Here is a 19643-nt window from a genome sequence, read left to right on the forward strand (position 1 = left end):
GCCGCTCCGTCACCAACGGCTCCTTCACAGGCTCCTTCCAAAAGGCCTTTTGCCAAATGAAGGAATGGAATTTCAGAAATGCTGAAGATTCTGAACCAAGCAGCCATCATTCAAGAAGGAGGGCAAAATTAAGACACTTTCAAACACGGAGACACTGCCAAGTTGAGCACCCGCAGCCTTTTCTGGGAGGAAAACGACTCAGAGAGTCCTCCACGAAGCAAGAATAACCACATGAATGAGAAGAAACAACAAGATACAAGAAAGAGCTGAGAGGAAAGAAACGAGTAAAAGATACAATCAAACCAAGAGGGGAAAAAACCAGGTAGTTAGTTTAAAAGGAAAAAGAAAATCCATGGCCTAAGTAACGTGGATATGGGGACGATAAGTTTCAGAGATTTTGAAAGAATCCCAAAATAAGAGGCAGACACTAAAAACATACTCTTAAATGTATAGGCAACAAAACAGAAGTAGACAAATGGGGACACCAGGCTGAAAGCACCCAAGGGAAAGGGCTGGAGCAGACATTTCTCCCAAGAAGACGCCGTGGCCGACCCATGAACGAAAACGTGCTCGGCGTCACCGAGCCTCAGGGAAATGCAGAGCGGAACCAGGAGACCCCACATCACACCCCGGGGGAAGACGGCCCTCAGAAAAGCGGGTCCACGGGCCTTGGCGAGGGTGTGGGGAAACTGGGAGCCCGCGCTCTGTCGGTGGGGACATAAACTGGTGCCGCCGTTGCAGAAACAATGTGGCGGGTCCCACAAAAATCAAACAGGGAGCCCCTGTGATCTGGTAAGCCCACGCCCGCCTACCCCTGCGACCCAGCAAGCCCACGCCTGCCTCCCCCTGCGACCCAGTAAGCCCACACCTGCCGCCCCCTGTGACCCAGCAAGCCCACGCCTGCCTCCCCCTGCCATCCAGTGAGCCCACGCCCGCCTCCCAGTGCCATCCAGCAAGCCCATGCCCGCCTCCCCCTGCCATCCAGCAAGCCCACGCCTGCCTCCCCCTGTGACCCAGCAAGCCCACGCCCGCCTCCCCCTGCCATCCAGCGAGCCCACGCCCGCCTCCTCCTGCCATCCAGCGAGCCCACGCCCGCCTCCCCCTGTGACCCAGCAAGCCCACGCCCGCCTCCCCCTGCCATCCAGCGAGCCCACGCCCGCCTCCCCCTGCCATCCAGGGAGCCCACGCCCGCCTCCCCCTGCCATCCAGCGAGCCCACGCCCGCCTCCCCCTGCCATCCAGCGAGCCCACGCCCGCCTCCCCCTGCCATCCAGCGAGCCCACGCCCGCCTCCCCCTGCCATCCAGCGAGCCCACGCCCGCCTCCCCCTGCCATCCAGCGAGCCCACGCCCGCCTCCCCCTGCCATCCAGCGAGCCCACGCCCGCCTCCCCCTGCCATCCAGCGAGCCCACGCCCGCCTCCCCCTGCCATCCAGCGAGCCCACGCCCGCCTCCCCCTGCCATCCAGCGAGCCCACGCCCGCCTCCCCCTGCCATCCAGCGAGCCCACGCCCGCCTCCCCCTGCCATCCAGCGAGCCCACGCCCGCCTCCCCCTGCCATCCAGCGAGCCCACGCCCGCCTCCCCCTGCCATCCAGCGAGCCCACGCCCGCCTCCCCCTGCCATCCAGCGAGCCCACGCCCGCCTCCCCCTGCCATCCAGCGAGCCCACGCCCGCCTCCCCCTGCCATCCAGCGAGCCCACGCCCGCCTCCCCCTGCCATCCAGCGAGCCCACGCCCGCCTCCCCCTGGCATCCAGCGAGCCCACGCCCGCCTCCCCCTGCCATCCAGCGAGCCCACGCCCGCCTCCCCCTGCCATCCAGCGAGCCCACGCCCGCCTCCCCCTGCCATCCAGCGAGCCCACGCCCGCCTCCCCCTGCCATCCAGCGAGCCCACGCCCGCCTCCCCCTGCCATCCAGCGAGCCCACGCCCGCCTCCCCCTGCCATCCAGCGAGCCCACGCCCGCCTCCCCCTGCCATCCAGCGAGCCCACGCCCGCCTCCCCCTGCCATCCAGTAAGCCCACGTCTGGCCCGGGTGTGCACCCAGAAGAACTGAGAGCAGGGTCTCCAAGAGGTGTGTGCACCCCACGTTCACAGCAGAAGCGTTCACATCAGCTAAAACGAGCAAGAACCCAGAGTCCGTCGACAGACGCGCGGGTAAGAAAACGTGGTCCACCCGAAGAGAGGAAGTCCCGACAACTGGTGTGACACGGGTAACCCGCAGGACACTGTGCCAAGTGGCGTAGCCAGGCACAGAAAGACTAAGCTGTGTGATTCTTCCTACATGAGACAGAGGAGCCGTGTGATCAGAAGCACAACACAGAAGAGCGGCTGCCAGGGGCTGGGGGGCAGGGGGAGCTGTTTAATGTGCAACCGGGACTGAATGTGTCCCCCATAGTTTGTGCATTGAAATACCACCCCCACCGGAATGGCGTATGGAGACGGGAGCTCTGGGAGGTGACTGGGTTACCCGGGTGGGGTCCTCAAGACTGGAATGAGCGTCCTTACAACAGGGACCATTCACTCTTCACCACACGCAATGCAGACAGACGGTGGCCATTGGCAACCCGGAGGAGGCCCTCACCAGAACCCCACCGGCCCAACGCCCTAGCCTCCAGAGCTTGGAGAATACCTTCCTGGGGCTTATAAGCACGCGGTCCACAGCACTTTGGATTGACTGAGACAAACGGGTACATAGTTCCAGTTGCGCAAGGCGAAAAGGTCTGGACACCTGCCGCACAGGCCTGAGATGGCTGGTTCGCGCCACGTTTCACCACAACGAAAACGATATTCCCGATACTGATGCTATATGACAATGGTATCTGATTTCAAGACTTAACCGTGAAGCTATAGCGATCAAGACAGTGTGGCCTTCGTGCAGCAACACAGGGACCGGCGGAGTGTGGAGAACCCTGGAATGGACCCTCATCGTGTTCTGTCCAAGGAGACAAGCAATCCAGGGCGGAGAGGACCATCTAGACAGTGACATGGGAGGGGGAAGGCTTCAGTCTATACCTCAGGTGGTCCATAAACCCCCCCTTAGAAGATCATGGACTCAGGGACCCAAACAGAAAAGCTACAGCTACAGAACTTCTAGATGGGCACATAGAAGAAAATCTTCATAACCCTAAGACAAGCAAAGTTTCCTAAAGGGATATAGAATGCACTAACTATAAAAGAAAAATTGATCAATTACATCTTATCAGAACAAAATTCTGCTCTTTGAAAGACAACTTAAGAATAAAGACAACGATGGCAAGACTAGGAGAGAACATTTACCATATGGAAATCTGACAAAGGACCTGTGCCTAGAACATACTTAGAACTCTTACGACTCAAGACCAAGACAATCCCATTTTTAAAAATATTTGTTTTGAGACAGAGAGAGAGAGAGAGAGAGAGAGAGAGCGTGCGCACACATGCAGGGGAGGAGCAGAGAGAGTGAACCCCAAGCAGGCTCTGTGCCACCAGGGCAGAGCTCCACGCGGGGCTTGAACTCACAACCGTGAGATCATGATGTGAGCTGAAGTCAAGAACCAGACACTCAACCGGATGCACAACTGACTGAGTCACCCAGGCGCCCCTGGGAGGGTTAATTTTATGTGTTGCCGACCTGACTGGGCTACGAAGTGCGCAGACACTGGGGGAGACACGGCTCTCGGTACGAATGGCCATCAGCATTTGGGTGACGGGCTGAGTAGAGCAGGCACTCCCCAGCAGGGGTGGGCCTCCTCCAATCCACCCAGACCTGGAGGGAGTAAGAGGCTGGGAGGAGGGACTCTCCCCACTCAAGGGCAGAGCCAGGACGTCAGCTCTTCCGGGCCCCCAGGCGCTTTCGACTTTCGGACCCGGCTGCTCCGTCCGCTCTCCAGGGGCTCCAGCTTGCGCACTGCAGACCTCGGCCTCCGTAATCCCACGAGCCAATTCCTTCCGGTCAGTCTCAATCTCTCTTCACCTCCCCTCTCCGTTTCTCCCTCCCTTACTGGCTCTGTCTCTCTGGAGAGCCCTAAGACTTCACACCACCTGCTGGCCAGGCTGAGGACACCTGGATGCCATCGCTGGCAACAGCCTGGCTGTTTAGTACGACTAAACACACGCGTGTCGCTCAGCAACTGCAATCCCAAGAGAAACGAACACACGGTACTCACAAAGACAGTTGTGCACAAATGCTCATAGTAGTTTTATTCTTAAGCCCGAGACCGGAACCAACTTGGACGCCCACCCACGGGGATGGTAACCTGGTGCCCGCTGATGTGGGGTGCAGCACACTGAAGCTCAGACACAGGTGAGGGACAAGCGAGACCCAGAAGGTGATGTTCTGACACCGGGACCAGTGGGAGGGGCGCTTCTCCACCAGGTCGACTACCCCCTCCCCCCCCACCACTCGGCAACAGTGTCTGGAGACTTTTTTTGATCTGTCACGACTGGGGTGTGGTTGTGAGCCTGCCAAACCACAAGAGGAAATTAAATGGAACAAAGAAAACCTTATCAATTTACAAAAAGGAAACAGAAGACACACAAAAGCACAGGAGACAGAAAACAGAGTAAGGGGTGAGGATACGCCCACAGTATTAGTAATCACTGTGAATTGGATGGCCGTGGGAAGAAACACCAGAGCAAGGCTTTTTTCTTTTTAAAACACCTCTCAGAAACAGAGTAAGTAGACAGACAAAAGACAAATGGGAAGGAGAAAGCCACAGAGCGGGGCCGCCCAACGCAACTCTGAGTCGCACACGCGTGCAATTTTAAGTTTTCTAGTAGCCCACCCAGACTGCTAGACAGAGCCCACCCAGTCACCTGCTGAAAAGAGCGGGGTTGAACGGATTTTTAGTGGATCTTATTTAATCCAACACCCCCCAAATATTTACAGACATTTTGCATTACCTTTTCTCTTTGTGCTAAATCTTTACGAGTGAGTGTACGTTCTATTTCACACTTAGAGCACGTATTTGGACCAGCAGCCCTGCAAGCACTCACTGCCACGCGGGGCTCAGGGCAGCTGCGCTGGATTGTGCCGCCACGGAAAACCCGGGGTGAGGTCTGGGGAAACTCGGACCCCATTCGCGGCTGGCGGGGAGTGCAGATGGACGGGGGGGGGGGGGGGACTTGACAGTCGCCACCCAAACCGTGCTGAACCTTTGACCCGGCCGTTCTAATTCTGTGGGTCCATCCGAAAGGCCGACCAGCACACGTACGCGGACCCACGGGCCACCGGCACTGGCCCGAGCCTGGTGGTGCTGTGCAGGAGGGCTCCCTAATCGTCTGTTGAGATGGGCCGTACAAAATGCTGACAGGCTGCCGTTAACTTCCCAATTCTAAGTTGAAATACAACTCAGATATCATAAAACTCACCCTCTGACAGTGCACAACTTAGCTTTTAATGTTATCGCAAGGTTGTACAACTATCACCACAAACACTTCCAGAACATCTCATCAAGCCAGAGAGAAATCCCTTACCTACTGAAGTCCTCCCCTTAGCGAGGCGACCAAGCACCAGTAGCCAGCTTCCTACCTACACGGATCTGCCCACCCTAGATACGTCACATAAATGGAATCATACATTCTATGGCCTTTTGTCTGGCTTCTTCTTTTTTTTAATGTTTTTATTTATTTTTGAGACAGAGACGGAGCATGAGCAGGGTAGGGGCAGAGAGAGGGAGAGACACAGAATCCGATGCAGGCTCCAGGCTCGGAGCTGTGAGCACAGAGCTCGACACGGGGCTCGAACTCACGGACCGTGAGATCATGACCTGAGCTGAAGTCGGACGCTTAACCGACTGGGCCACCCAGGCACCCCTGGCTTTTTTTCCTTTATTTAGCATGTTCCCAAGGCTCCACACCATGACGTAAGTACTTCGATCCTTTTTATGGCTGAATAGTATTCCACCACACGAGTTTACCACATTTATTTACACACTCATAAGTTGATGGACATCTCGAGGGCTTCCACATTTTGGCTATTATGGATAATACGGCTACAAAGACTCCCATACAGGTTTTTGTGTGGACATCTCTTCATTTCTCCGGGGGCGATATCTAGGAGTGGAATTGCTGGTAACTCTATGTTTAACTTTTTAAAGAACTGGCACACTGCTTTCCAAAGTGTCTTTTATGGTCCCCACAAGTCCGTGAAGAGTTCCGGTTCGTTCACATCACCATCCAACACTTGCTACCGTCCATCTTGCCAATTACAGTCGTTTCAGTGTGCATAAAGTGGCATCTCACTGTGGTTTTCAATTTGTATTTCATTAATGACTAATAATATAGAGCGTTTTCTCACATACTTATTAGCCATTTGTATATCTTCTCTGGAGAAGTCTATTCAAATCATTTGTTCATTTTAAAACTGGGTTCTTTATGTTACTGAACTATAAGAGTTCTTTGTAGATTCTGGATACTACTAGATTCTTTTTTTTCTTTTTAATTTTTTTTTTTAACATTTATTTTTGAGACAGAGAGAGACAGAGCATGAACAGGGGAGGGTCAGAGAGAGAGGGAGACACAGAATCTGAAACAGGCTCCAGGCTCTGAGCGGTCAGCACAGAGCCCGACGCGGGGCTCGAACTCACGGACCGTGAGATCATGACCTGAGCCGAAGTCGGACACTTAACTGACTGAGCCACCCAGGCGCCCCACTACTAGATTCTTATTAGATGTGATATGAAAACATTTCTCATCATTCTGTCCTTGGAGGCACAAGCTTTTCACTTAAAAAAATCTTTTTAATGTTTATTTTTGAGAGAAAGAGAGACAGAGCACAAGTGGGGCAGGGGCAGAGAGAGAGGGAGACACAGAATCGGAAGCAGGCTCCAGGCTCTGAGCTGTCAGCACAGAGCCCAACATGGGGCTCAAACTTCTGGACTGTGAGATTATGACCTGAGCTGAAGTTGGATGCTCAACCGACTGAGTCACCCAGACGCCCAAGCTTTTCACTTTTGAAGTCCAACCTTCAACAACCAAGAATTCTGTTTTGGTTTCTTATGCTTTAGATGTTCTTACTCTTACATTTAGCTTTCTGATCCATTTGGAGTTACTGCTTGCATATGGTGTGAAGGAAGAATTCAACTTCATTCTTTTGCAAGTGGATCTCCAGTTGTCTTAGAACCATTTGTTGAAAACCCTCTCCCTTCCCTATGGAACCCTCTTGGCACCCTTATTGAGAATTATGTATGGACTTATGTCTGGACTTTCAGTTGTAGCCCACGAATCTATTTTTAGCCATTTAGCCAATAAGCAAGAAGTGTAATTTGGGGGCACCTGGGTGGCTCAGTCAGTCAAGCGTCCAACTTCAGCTCAGGTCATGGTCTCATGGTTCGTGAGTTCAGCTTAGAGCCTGCAGCCTGCTTTGGATCCTGTGTCTCCCGCTCTCTCTGCCCCTTCCCCACTCACACTTGCTCCCTCTCTCTCAGAAATAAACATCAAAAAAAAATTTTTTTAAGTGTAATTTGTACTAAGTTTTGAAACCAGGAAATGTGAGCCCTACAACTTTGTTCTTTTTCAAGATCATTATTGGCTGAATGTTTGGGTCTCCACCCAATTCCTATGTTGAAGCCCTAATCCCCAATGTGACGGTATTTGGCGTTGGGGCCTTTAGACATAATTAGCTTTAGACGAGGTCACAAGCGTGAGGCCTCTATAATGAGATCAATGTCCTCATGAAAGGAAAAGACCAGCATGCATCTTCTCTCATGTGAGCACACAGTGACAAGACAACCATCTGCAAACCAAAGAGGGTCACCGGGAACCTGACTGTACTGGCACCTTGATCTGAGACCTCCCAGCCTCCAGAACTGTAAGAAATAAATGTCTGTTGTTTAAGCCACTCCAGTCTATGATCTCTTGTTATAGCAGCTTGAGTGGACTCAGATAATTAACTGTCTTGGCTATTCTGGATTCCTTGCATTTCCATATGAATTTTTGGATTGGCTTCTCAATTTCTGCAAAAGAGCCAGCTAGTATTTTGATATTTGATACGGATTGGGTCGAATCTGTAGATGAATCTACTGCTATCTTAACGGTGAAGTCTTATTCCTAAGTACTTTATTGTCTTTCATGCTCTTATAAAAATTTCTTCCATCCCTTTTTGATTGTTCGTTTCCAGGGTGCAGAAGTATAACTTGTCTTTGTATACTTATCTTGTGTCCTGCAACCCGGCTCTCGCTCTAGTTTATCAGTTCTATTGAGTCGTGTGGGTATGTATGTGCATTCCTCATGACTTTTCGTATACGAGATCATTTCATCTGCAAATAAAGTTTTGTTTCTTCCTTTCCAATGTGAATGCCTGTTATTTCTTTTTCTTGCCCAACTGCCCTGCTTACAACCTCCAGGACAAATTTGAATGGGAAGTGGCCAGAATGGACATCCTTACCTCTGTCTTAGGGGGAAAGTTTTCAGTCTTTTACCACTAAGCATGACATTAGCTGTGGTTTTTGCCACAGCTCTTCATTAAGTTGAGGAAGTTCTCTCCTTTTCCTATAAATGGAGGGTTTTTATCATGAAAAAGTGTTGGATTCTGTCATGTGCTTTTTCCCCTGTGTCTATAGAGATGATCACATGGCTTGTGCCCTTTATCTATTAATGTGGTATGTTACGTTGATTTTTGCATGTTGAACCAACCTTGCATTCCTGGGGTAAATCCCATTTAGTCATGGTACACAAACCTTTTTGTATGTTGTCAAATATAGTTTGCTAGCATGTGGTTGTGGATTTTAACACCTATATTCATTCCTAAGAAATATTGCTTTACAGTTTTCTTGGATATCTATGTCTGATTTTGCTATCAGGGTAATACTGACCTCACAGAATGAGTTGGGAAAAGTTCGTTTTTATTTTTTTAGAAAGAGTTTAAGGATCAGTGTTAATTCTTTTTTAAACATTTACTAGAATTCACTAGTGAAGCCATCTGATCCTGGGCTTTTTTCTTTATGGAAAGTTTTTTGTTTTTTTTTTTTAACCTCTTTTCATATCATAGCCTGTTCAGCCATCGTTTTTTAACCTACAAAATAGCAATTTTACATGGTTCAACCCGATACATTTTCCCTTTGTGCTCCTTGCCCAACATTCAACAAGAAAAAGAGGTTTTGGATCTTTCTCATCAACGTGAATCAGTTCTTTATGGTTCATATTTGGTAAATTTTTAAAAAATTGTTATTTGCTTTTATTTTTTTAAGCTTTTTTATTTAGTGTTTATTCATTTTTGGGGGGGGAGGGGCGGAGAGGGAGACACAATCGGAAGCAGGCTCCGGGCTCTGAGCTGTCAGCACAGACCCCAATGCAGGGCTCAAACCCACGAACCGCGAGATCAAGACCTGAGCCGAAGTCGGATGCTCAACCAACCGAGCCACCCAGCACCCAAATAAAATTGTTATTTGCTTTTAAATTCCGGTTCTATTTTTATCTGGGTATCCCCAGGATTTAAATTTGTATTAATCACATGTACTCCGTCTTTCCTTGCTAATATGTTGCATGACAACTTCTAAGATCACAGGATTTGTTTAGTTAGCTGATGTTAAATTATACTTCCTCCAGTACATTTTTCCCCTTCAGTGACTCATAAAAAGTAATCCTTCCTGTTTTCATGATTGAAACAGAATCTGGCAAACACCGTAAGTTAAGTTTTGTAGAAAACATCTGTACTTTCCTCCAGCTCTATAGCGATCCTCCTACACCATGTCATCTGCCTGAGTGTGTGTTTGTTCAAACGTTCTCCGGTGTTTGCTCTGGGATTGCTGACAGTATTTGCTGACAAAGAAACGCACTTTAGTTTGTCATCATAATGTCTGCAGCCATTTTTACCAGCACAGGAAGGAAGTATTTCCCCAACGGCACAGGACTTATCTTTCACAATGAAGAAACCTCACGAGGGGTCTCGACGTATTATTCCAAAGCTAGTGACATCTTCTAAAGTGTTCGACTGAGCCCTGAATGGCGGGAGACATCTCTCTACATCCCAGAGATCTCTGTCTCACGTTCCTGCGTGTGGCATGAGACGTCTCCCCAATCACAGCAGCTCCCTGCTTCCCTGGGCTGACCTCCCGAGCGCAGCACACACCCCGGGGGAGGCTCGTCCGGTTTCCAGTGGGTTTCTTGAAAAAAGACGTTTGCCGTCAGCTTCCGGGGGCCATCGTGGGGAAGGGGGAAGAGCACAGCCAGCGCCCCCATGACCTCTTCTCCGGGTGCGCGACCGTCTCACCTGCCGCCCGCCGGGCACTCGCAGAGATCTCTTCCCGCGCTGGCCCGTTTTAGAAAGGGAGGTACGAGGAAAGCGGCGCGAGCTCCAGATCGAGTCAGCCCGAGCCAGCCAGAGCGCACGGCGCAGCCGAGCAGCACCACCGCGGTGGGAGCACCGGGGCCGCGCTCCACGTGGTCGAGCGCCTGCGGCCCTCAGGACGGGCTCGCCGACCCAAGGCGACGCCAACCGCCGGCAGGCCCCGCCATCCGCTGGCGTCGGTGGCTCCAGCAGCGCGGGCGTCCCGGCTGGTTAGCTGCGACGGGTACCCGGAAGCAGCTCTGCACGAGGCCCGCACGTGCCTCAGCGTCGGGCAGGCCCGGCCCGACGGGCGCCTCCGATTACAAGTGAGAAGTATGCGATCGGGGGCATCTTCGGCCGTCAGCGTCCTTCCGACAGACACGACGTTCCCTGCCGTTGCCAAGGTCGTCCTCTAGGCCTTTCCTGAGAAACCACGTGGCGTCTCCTCAGTGTCCATCACCGGCAAAGCTCACTGTGAGACTGTATCTCCGTTGCCGTTTTGTTACCGTGAACAACATTCCCCACCAGGCGCTTCTCCACGAGGTGTTTTAACGGGTTATTGCTGACACAGAAAAGTGACTGATTTGGGGGTATTTTTCGTGTGCCCGTTACTGTGTGAGACATTCTCATTAACTGGAGTAGTAATTTTCCAGTTAGTTTGCTTGTGTTTTCTGAGTACATAAACACGTCTCATCCATTCGAAGTTACATTTACTCGTGTTTCAGTTTTTACTTCTTTGGACAGAAATGTCAAAGTAATGTTTAATAGTTCATTTCCTTTTTTGTTTGTTTTTATTTAAAAACATTTTTTTAATGTCTTACTTATCTTTTTAAAAAGTGTTCATAATGTTTATTTATTTTTGACAAGGAGCACGAGTGGGGGAAGAGCAGACACACACACACACAGCATCCGAAACAGGCTCCAGGCTCTGAGCCACGAGCACAGAGCCCAACGTGGGACTCGAACCCACGAGCCGTGAGACCATGACCTGAGCCGAAGTCAGATGCTTAACCGACTGAGCCACCCAGGCGCCCCTGTTTGTTTTTATTTTTGAGACAGCGCAAGTGAGCGAGGGGCAGAGAGAGGGGGAAAGAGAGAGAGCATCCCATGGGGGCAGAGAGAGGGTGGGGGAGGGAGGGAAGGAGACAGAGAGAGAGGGAGGGAGGGAGAGGGGGAGAGAGGGAGGGAGAGAGGGAGGGAGAGGGGGAGGGAGAGGGGGAGGGAGGGAGAGAGAGACCGTCCCACAGGGGGCAGAGAGAGGAAGAGACAGTGAATCCTGAAGAGGGATTCAAGCTCCACCTGACACGGGGCTCAAACTCATGAACCACGAAACCATGACCCGAGCCAAAGTTGGATGCTTAAGTGACTGAGCCACCCAGGTGCCCCTAATGGTTCACTCGTTAAATGAATTATTTCTTCTCTGCCCTCCACAAAGTTTACAATCCCAGGGGTCAGAAACAGACGGAAGCAAGATACAGAACGTCTCAGATGACAGTAATGGCGAAGAAGAAAAACAGAGAGGAAGATGATGAGGCTCCCAGTTTAAATAAGGTGATCCCACCTTGAGGGAGATCCCTAAGCAAAGATCCGAGGAAGAGGGTTCCGGGCAAAGTAAACAGGTACAGAGGCTCTGAGGAGCCACCAGCACATCCTCTAGCAGCAGGGAGGCCACCGTGGCAAATGCCCAGGGGAGCAGAGGTGGGTGAGGAAGAGGAGATGGGGGCAGAGGCAGGGGTCAGGGCCCAAACCCACTCTGGACCCACGGAGAACAGGGAAGGTGCTGTCTGGGGCAGCCTTGTGGTAGCTGTGCCAGGCTCGGGCAGAGCAGGGACCGGTTAGGAGGCCACCTCAACCCACAGACACATGGGGGCTGCGGCCACGGTGGCAGGAGGAAGGCAGTGAGCTGCGGGAGATTCTGAGACGCTGGGGAGCTACAGAACGACATACAGACGTTAAGCTGTGAGGACAGAGGGGTCACGGCCCTAGCCTGAGACCGGGAAGACGGGGAGGAGGCAGACAAGCTAAGAAGTTCAGATCTACTCATGCTGAGCTACGTCACAGAGATCCAGGTGACCCTGGACCCTGGGCTCCGGGGTGGGGGAGATGACCTTTTGGCAGTGACTGGTACGCACGGAGCGTCCTCGGAGCGCATGAGATCACACACGATCACCAAGATGGCGCATGGTCACAGCCGGGAGGAGGGGGCAGCTGTGAGCTGGGGAGGAACCTGGCCAGGGTGGAGTCCTGGGGGCCCGACAAGACCCTGTGCAGGGAGGAGGGGCCATCAGTGGGTGCTCCCTGGGAGACACCATCAGGATCACGGGAGGCCCGGCCAGAGCGCCGGCGGGCAGCATGGCTTCTAACGGGGCCTCCGACAAAAGCAAGCAGACAGAGGTAGTTCCGTCAGGCTGTGATTAAAGCCATAAAGAAAGCCAAACAGAGGAAGGGACAGATCACAGCAGGAGCCACAAACCCCAATTTCATTCAGGCCCAGGGCAGCAACAAGCCCACAGTCAGGCTGTTTTTTTTTAAGGTCCCTTTGAAGCTAGATACAGCCAAGCCCAAGCCCCGGCCCCGAGCTTAAGCACAAATGCTGAACAGCACTTCTGGGAGGCCCCATGGAGGGAGCTGGCACCTTCTTCCCTCCTCTCCCTCGCTGTGCTGCCCGCGGCACGGCGGCCGCGGTCCCACGGCCAGGGCAGAACAGCAGGGGACCACAAGGATCGTGGGAAACACAGGCGTCAGGAACACCCCCAGGTTTTGAAGGGACCCTGAACAAGCGGCAGGAGAGTGCGGGCTCCGCGTGGGATGGGCCGGCCGGGGGCCAAGGAGCAGGGCAGGGCACGGTTTTGCGGGCCGCGTCCTCCAGGCCTTGCCCAGATGTACGGAGAGACCCAGCAGGCGGGAGTCCAGGGGAGGCCAGGCGGGAGTGGCAGGCCGCGGCACAGAGACCTCCCCAGGGCTGGCGGCTGCCACGGTCACCCCGGGCCGGAGGATGCCAAGGGAAGAGCAAAGGCATCTGCAGAACACAAACCATGAGAGGAAGCGAGAGAATGGCGCCCCGGGGGCCGAGAGGAGGAGGCAACCGCCTGGCGACTGGCACTTATACCGAAGGCGAGCGGACCGTGACCTAGGGGCACTTCTGACTCAGACCGAACAGACATGCGGGAGGAGGGGGCAGAGAGAGGAAGCAGCAGCTGGAGGGCACGGGGCGACCAGAGCCGTGTGCGCGCTGGTGGAGCGAGCCAGCGAAAAGGGGAAACAGAGGCAGGAGGGAAGAGACGAGAGTGCGGGAGCCACGGGCCAGGAAGGGCGAGCGGACCACGAGGGGAGGGAGGCAACCATCGTGTGGGAGGAACGTGCGGGAAGCGGAGGGAGGGGGGGTGCACAACGAGGAGGGGACAGTCAGCGAGGCCATCTGCACAGCTGGGTGTGTTCCTCCCTTAGCCACATTCGGCCACGCTTCAGTTATTAAACTACTTAACAACACTTAGTTACTATTACTTAGTTGTTATCCAAACAGCGAACACATCGGTTTCCTCAGAAAGCTTTCAAGAGTGGCCCCCAAGTGTAAAGACTAAATCAACGCACAGCCGTGAAAAGCAGCAGCTACCTCTGGAGACCGTGCCCTGCCCTGATTAGATCAGAACCAAGCGGCCCCACTCATCCAAAGCCTGAAGGGGGGGTGCCGCGCTGCACACACCGGCCGGCCTCCTCCTTCCTCTAGTGCTCGGGGGTCTTCCCAGCTTGCTCCCCACTCCTGCTGAGCCGCACACGCGGTCCGTGGGGAGGTCTGGGCCCTCGGGGCCCCGCTGTCACAACCTCCGTGAGGCTCTGGGGACATCCTGGGCCCTACGGTTCCGGTGGGACTGGATGCCAATGGTGCCAGGGTCCGCCTAGGCTTCAACACAGCCCGCGGAGCTTTTCCCCCAAGTGCGCGTGCCCTGGCCGCCCCCGGAGGGCCATCGCACCCCCCACTGCCCCACGCTCGCCTGACTCCACGCGCGGTTCCGGGATCTGAAAGGCTGGCACCTACTTGTTTAACAGCTCCCTCCCGCCAAGCCCGGTGGCACCAGGATGGGGACAGAGTTCTCGGGGAGCAGCAAGGAGTGCGGGCCGAAGGAGCTGGCACCTCTACCCTGGGGTGCCTCGCGGGGGGGCTCCGAGAGGGGGGCGGTACCAGCAAGCCCCGCCTTCGGACCTCACGCCCAGGACCTCTGGCTGCTGCCTGCCTGGCGCCGGGCTTCCCATGCCTCCAGCTGCCACAGCCCTTCCTCTCCCGGCACGAGGCTGCTTCCAAGCATCATGAGCAGAGCGGGCACATCGACCTGTGCCCCCAAGTGTCTTGTCTGTGGTTAAGGATCTGAGCAGCGGTGCAGAGACCAGAGCGGAAGGCCGGGAGGATTTCGACCACGCTCTAGCTCTGGGGGGTTCTGGAAGGCGAAGGCAACACGGGGCTCTTGCAGGGAAGAGCAGATGGGACTCCGGAAGGCTCTGGAGGTCCCACCAGAGGAAGGGAACCAGGCCCCAGGCCGGATTCAAGTAATACAACCACCTTCTGGGGGAGGGAAGGGCTCACTCGGTCAACCAAATGATCTCAAGGGAAAGGAAGTAAAGACCCAGCCGACTGCCACTCTCTAGGGCTCAGCACAATCAGGATATCTGTCCCTTAAGAGCAAACGCTCGTGCCGACCACCCTTCCTCAAACTTGAGAACCCGCAGTCCCTAAATCCCCAGCTGAGTCTGGGAAAGTTCACCGAAAGCTGGAACTCTGGGCCTCGCGCTGGCACAAGCCCGGGACGCTGCAACACTGCCGTAGAGGACGCCGGGACCCAGGAGGTAGGCCCACAGACCCCGCTGCGAGCACTGCCCCAGGCCCCAGCCTGTCACGAGTTAGGGAGAGGGGCCAGCTAGGAGGGGGCACTGAACCTCCCTCCTCCGGCTGGGAGGGCCCGGACGAGGTCCCGGGCGAGACTCCAGATGAGGAATCAGGGTCCGGAGCCAGGTCTCCCAAGGACCGATTCTAGACCCCTTCTCCTGGGCTGTGATGAAAACCCTGCCTAACTTGGGTAGCGGTAAAGGTCTCTAAAAAATTATCGTAGTTCAGCTCTCTGAGGAAAAAAAAAATAGAATGCGCCAAAATATTAACAGGATGATCAGAATGATTTGGAAAATAAAGATAAGGTACTCTTATGAGAGAACGCTTTTTAAAATGTAATTACATGGGGCGCCTGGGTGGCTCAGTCGGTTGAGCGTCCGACTTCGGCTCAGGTCACGATCTCGCGGTCCGTGAGTTCGAGCCCCGCGTCGGGCTCTGGGCTGATGGCTCAGAGCCTGGAGCCTGCTTCTGATTCTGTGTCTTCCTCTCTCTCTGCCCCTCCCCCATTCATGCTGTCTCTCTCTGTCTCAAAAATAAATAAAACGTTAAAAAAAAATTTTATAAATAAATAAATAAAATGTAATTACAGCAGGGCCTCTGGTTCAGGGCGCTGACAGGAAAAGCCTCGACCAGGCCCAGGACACAGGGCTCGTGTCCCACCGACCCCCCTCTCCCTGCTGTGGTCAGAACATAAAAACAGGTTCCGCAGAGCAAACTCCCGGCCGGTGGCTCTCACCGGGACGCTTCTGCCCCCCCCGGGGACATCTGGCAGTATCTGGAGGCATCCTGCGGGCATGCCGCTGGCATCTGGTGGGCAGAAGCTAGAGGCGCTGCCGGGCCCCCGCCACGCAGTCGCCCAGCCCGAACGCGCCTGTGCTGGCCACGTCGCCCGCCGCACACTGGAAGGCTCCCGAAGGAGCGGGTGCCCGGGTGGGCACGTGCGGGCAGCAGCGCCTCACGGCCATGCCATTCTCATCCCGCTTCGCCAGCGGATGAGAGCGGTGCCCACCAGGGCCCACGAGCCCCCTCCCGGCCCCGAGGCTGTGAGGAACCTGCCTCGATTGGCCGATGTTCTGAATCGCGAAGACCCCTGTCCCATCACGTGTGAGGAGGAACGGCCGTCGGGACAGCAATGGGGGCTCGGCCCTGCTCCCACCACCCTGCTGCACAACGCACCCTTGAACCGGAGAAGCGAGCACCGGCCTCTCAGGACACCAGCCCCTCAGCCCTCACTCCCCTCGCCCTGATGTGGATTCGGTGTCCCTCCCGCCTGTGGCACCTGCATCTGTGACCAGCACAGCTCCTAAGCGTCAGGCCTCCCAACGTTCTGTGGAATTCTGCAGAATTCTGTATTAGCGTGCGTTCCTAAGGCAAGGGTCCCTAGCTTCCTGGTGAAACTTCCTCATCGTGCACTAGGAATCACTCCTGAAAACTTCTAGAAAAAAATGTTAACTCTCAACAGGGACACATGTGTCAACAGAAAATATGTCATAGGTGATCTAAATCTGTGAGAGGATATGGTGGAAATAGCTTCTCTGATCGCAAAAATTCATCTAAAAGCTTTCTAGGGGCGCCTGGGTGGCTCAGTCGGTTAAGCATCCAACTTCAGCTCAGGTCACGATCTCATGGTTTGTGGGTTCGAATCCCGCGTTAGGCTCTGTGCTGCACCTTGGAGCCCAGAGCCCACTTCGGATTCTGTGTCTCCTCCTCTCTCTGTCCCTCCCCCGCTCATGCTCTGTCTCTCTCGGTTTCTCAATAATAAATAAACGTTAAAAAAAAAAAATGTTTAAAGCTTTCTAAAAGCTGGGTGCCCGGGTGGCTCAGTCGGTTACGTGTCCGACTCCGGATTTCAGCTCAGGTCGTGATCTCGTGGCTGGTGAGACCGAGCCAGGTGTGGGACTCTGTGCTGTCAGCGCAGAATCCTGCTTGGGATTCTCTCTCTCTCTCTCTGCCCCTCCCCCTCTCGCTTGCCCACATGCTCTCTTTTGCATGCGTGTGCGTGCTCTCAAAAACATTTGAAAAATCCTTTTTTTTTTTTTTAAGTTTATTTATTTTGAGAGAAAGAAAAAACATGGGGGGGCAGAGACAGGGAGAGAGGAAATCCCAAGCAGGTTCTGCGCTGCCAGCACAGAGCCCCATGGGGGCTCAAACTCACAAACCATGAGGTCATGCCCGAGCCTAACTCAAGATTCAGAGGCTTAATTGACTGAGCCCCGCAACCGCACCCGAAAAAAATCCTTCTAAAGCAGAAGTAAAACTCTTTTCAATCTGGTGAGCTCACTCGAAATGACACTACAATATTTCTTCACCTGTATGAATACCTGCAGGACTATTTTTAATCAAAGACTATTTAATAATTCTAGAAGTCAAATCACATTCACGGCTGTGAAACAACAGAAAGAACTCGAAAGGGAAATCCCTTCCTGCCCGATGTTGCCCACACTCACCAGCCAGCACCACAAATGATGAACTCTGCCACAATTCTGTCAGCCCCAAGACAGGCCTCGTGGTGGACTGAGTGAGACAACAGGCCAGCAATCAACAGCTCCCCAAATAAAGCCTTTTTTTTTTTTGGTGGAGGGAGATAAACATCAACCCGAATGATGCCTGGTCGGGGCCTCAGGTGGCACGATGTGAGCCACAGGGCCTTGAAGGAGTTGGAGATACCACCACCCAGCACCTAATCTCGAAAGGGCCTGGCGAACAGGCAGCTGGTTCGCGTCAACAGCGCTCTCCTGTCCTCCTGGATCAGACAAGGCGCCGAGAAACACCACCGCTCCACAGCCCGTTAAAGAAAAGCAACAAAGCCTCACTTCTGCTTTCTGGTGAGGACAGTGACTCTCTGACGAATTGCGACAGCTATCCCATGTACCTTCCAAAGAGTGCCGGCATCACTCCAAGCATTACCGGGTCCCTCAATTCACCCAAGGCGACGCTGCTGCGATCACGCCTCTGTCTGACAGGAGTCAACGATCTCAGAGTGGTCTCTCAGTAAGTGACGAGCAAGGCGGGGCAGTATTCACACCCCAGCCCCCCGCCCCCCTCCCCGGGCTCAGCACCCACCGCACCCATCGCCGCCACCTGTCACCACTGAGGTGGATGGGGACGCTGGGCTCTGCCACGAGGAGGAAAAAGCTACCCGGCCTCTCGGGAAAGGAATTTGGAATCACAAATGCCTAGCCACAGTTCTCCGGGGAATGTTGCGGCCTTCGTCTCCTAAGGAACTTGTTTCCTGATGCTTTGTTCTCATCAACTCCTCTGCGAACTAGGTAAGGAGCCAGTGCAGCCCCTCCTATGAGAGACTCGGGCTTCAGCCTCAAGGAAGGCGACTTGGCTAAGTGGCCATCCAAGGTCACACAACCGGCAACCGAGTGGCAAGGGCTGTATTTCAGGTTTGGTGACGCCCCACAAGATGGGTTCCCATTAGGTCGTCAGGTCTCTCCCTGTAGGCTCCTAATTAGTGACTGGAAGCCAACATACCAACACCCTCTGACGTTAAGCTTCCGGGAGGACAGCTGGACACCCACCGCGAGCCACATCGGGCACTCTTGCGCCCGCGACCCCACACCCTGGAAACGCCGGCCTCCACCCCGGCCCTCAAAGTCACCAGCCTGCCTACCGCCGGAAATGTCACTCGGGCAGTTCACGGTTTTTTTGTGGGTTTTTTTTTGTGTGTGTTTTTTTTCTTTAGGATGAAGGGGCCACAATCGGACTCCAGAGGGCGAAGCGGGGCGCCAGACAGACGCGCTCCACGCCCTGCCACGAAGTCCTCTAAGGCCGGGCAGGGGCATGGGCGGCCACACGCCACACCCGCCGGGCCTGCAGGACCCCAGACCCCACCGGCCCTAGGGAGCCCGGGAGGCCGGTCTCGCGGGTCCCCAGACCCGGGGGAGGCCGGCCCTGCAGACCCCCACACCCGGGGGAGCCCAGCCCCGCAGACCACCCCCAGACCCCGAGGAGGCCGGCCCTGCAGACCCCCAGGCCCCGGGGAGCCCGGAAGACCAGCTCCGCAGACCCCGAGACCTCGGAAGCCCGGACGCGCAGACCCCCAGACCCCGCCCGGTGCCCCAGGCCGCGCCCCGGCCCCCACCCTGCCCCACCTCCCTCTCCTCGGAACCCCTGCGGCCCGCGGGCCCCGGCCAAGCGCGGCCGCTACCCCGGCCCGCAGACCCCACCTTGAGGGTCGGGTACTCCTGCACCTTCAGGGTCATGGAAAGCTGAGCAGCTGACTCCTGCACCGCCATCTTGAATCGGCCAAAACATTAGCGGGTGGGGGAAGCGCCGCGCGCGGCACGCCGGGTAGTGACGTCGCGCTCTCCGGCGGGGGCGGGGCGCGCCCGGGCGGGCCGACGCGCCTGCTCCAATCGCGTCCGCCCACCAGACTGTGGCGGCGGAAGGAGGCGCGACCGCGGCGTGCGCGCGGAGAGGCGTCCGGCCGGACCAATCACCTCTGGCCCTCCTCGCGTTCGGCCAATCAGCGGGAAGCCTGTCTGGGCGGGTTCCTCCTTGAACTCGCGGCCG

The 19643-nt window shown here is 55.0% G+C and overlaps 1 protein-coding gene across 5 annotated transcripts in view; it reads right to left on the minus strand.

Moving 5' to 3' along the window:
• The window catches only part of MAEA (macrophage erythroblast attacher, E3 ubiquitin ligase), a 38251-nt gene extending 18850 nt beyond the window's left edge, over positions 1-19401 (minus strand). For 4 of the 5 annotated variants that reach the window (XM_047094249.1, XM_047094246.1, XM_047094245.1 and 1 more), the window contains exon 1: positions 19298-19401. In XM_047094249.1, the coding sequence (XP_046950205.1) occupies positions 19298-19366 (69 nt within the window). In that variant the 5' untranslated portion in view covers positions 19367-19401. Of the gene's footprint in view, positions 1-17569; positions 17703-19297 lie in introns of those variants that run through there. The other variant, XM_047094247.1, reaches the window with a different exon arrangement.
• Between the last annotated feature and the right edge of the window lie 242 nt (positions 19402-19643).

The sequence above is a fragment of the Lynx rufus genome, unplaced genomic scaffold (genome assembly GCF_022079265.1).
Source record: "Lynx rufus isolate CCGP_SWC_20201006 ecotype Redwood Valley unplaced genomic scaffold, mLynRuf1.p SCAF_38, whole genome shotgun sequence".
NCBI lineage: Eukaryota > Metazoa > Chordata > Mammalia > Carnivora > Felidae > Lynx > Lynx rufus.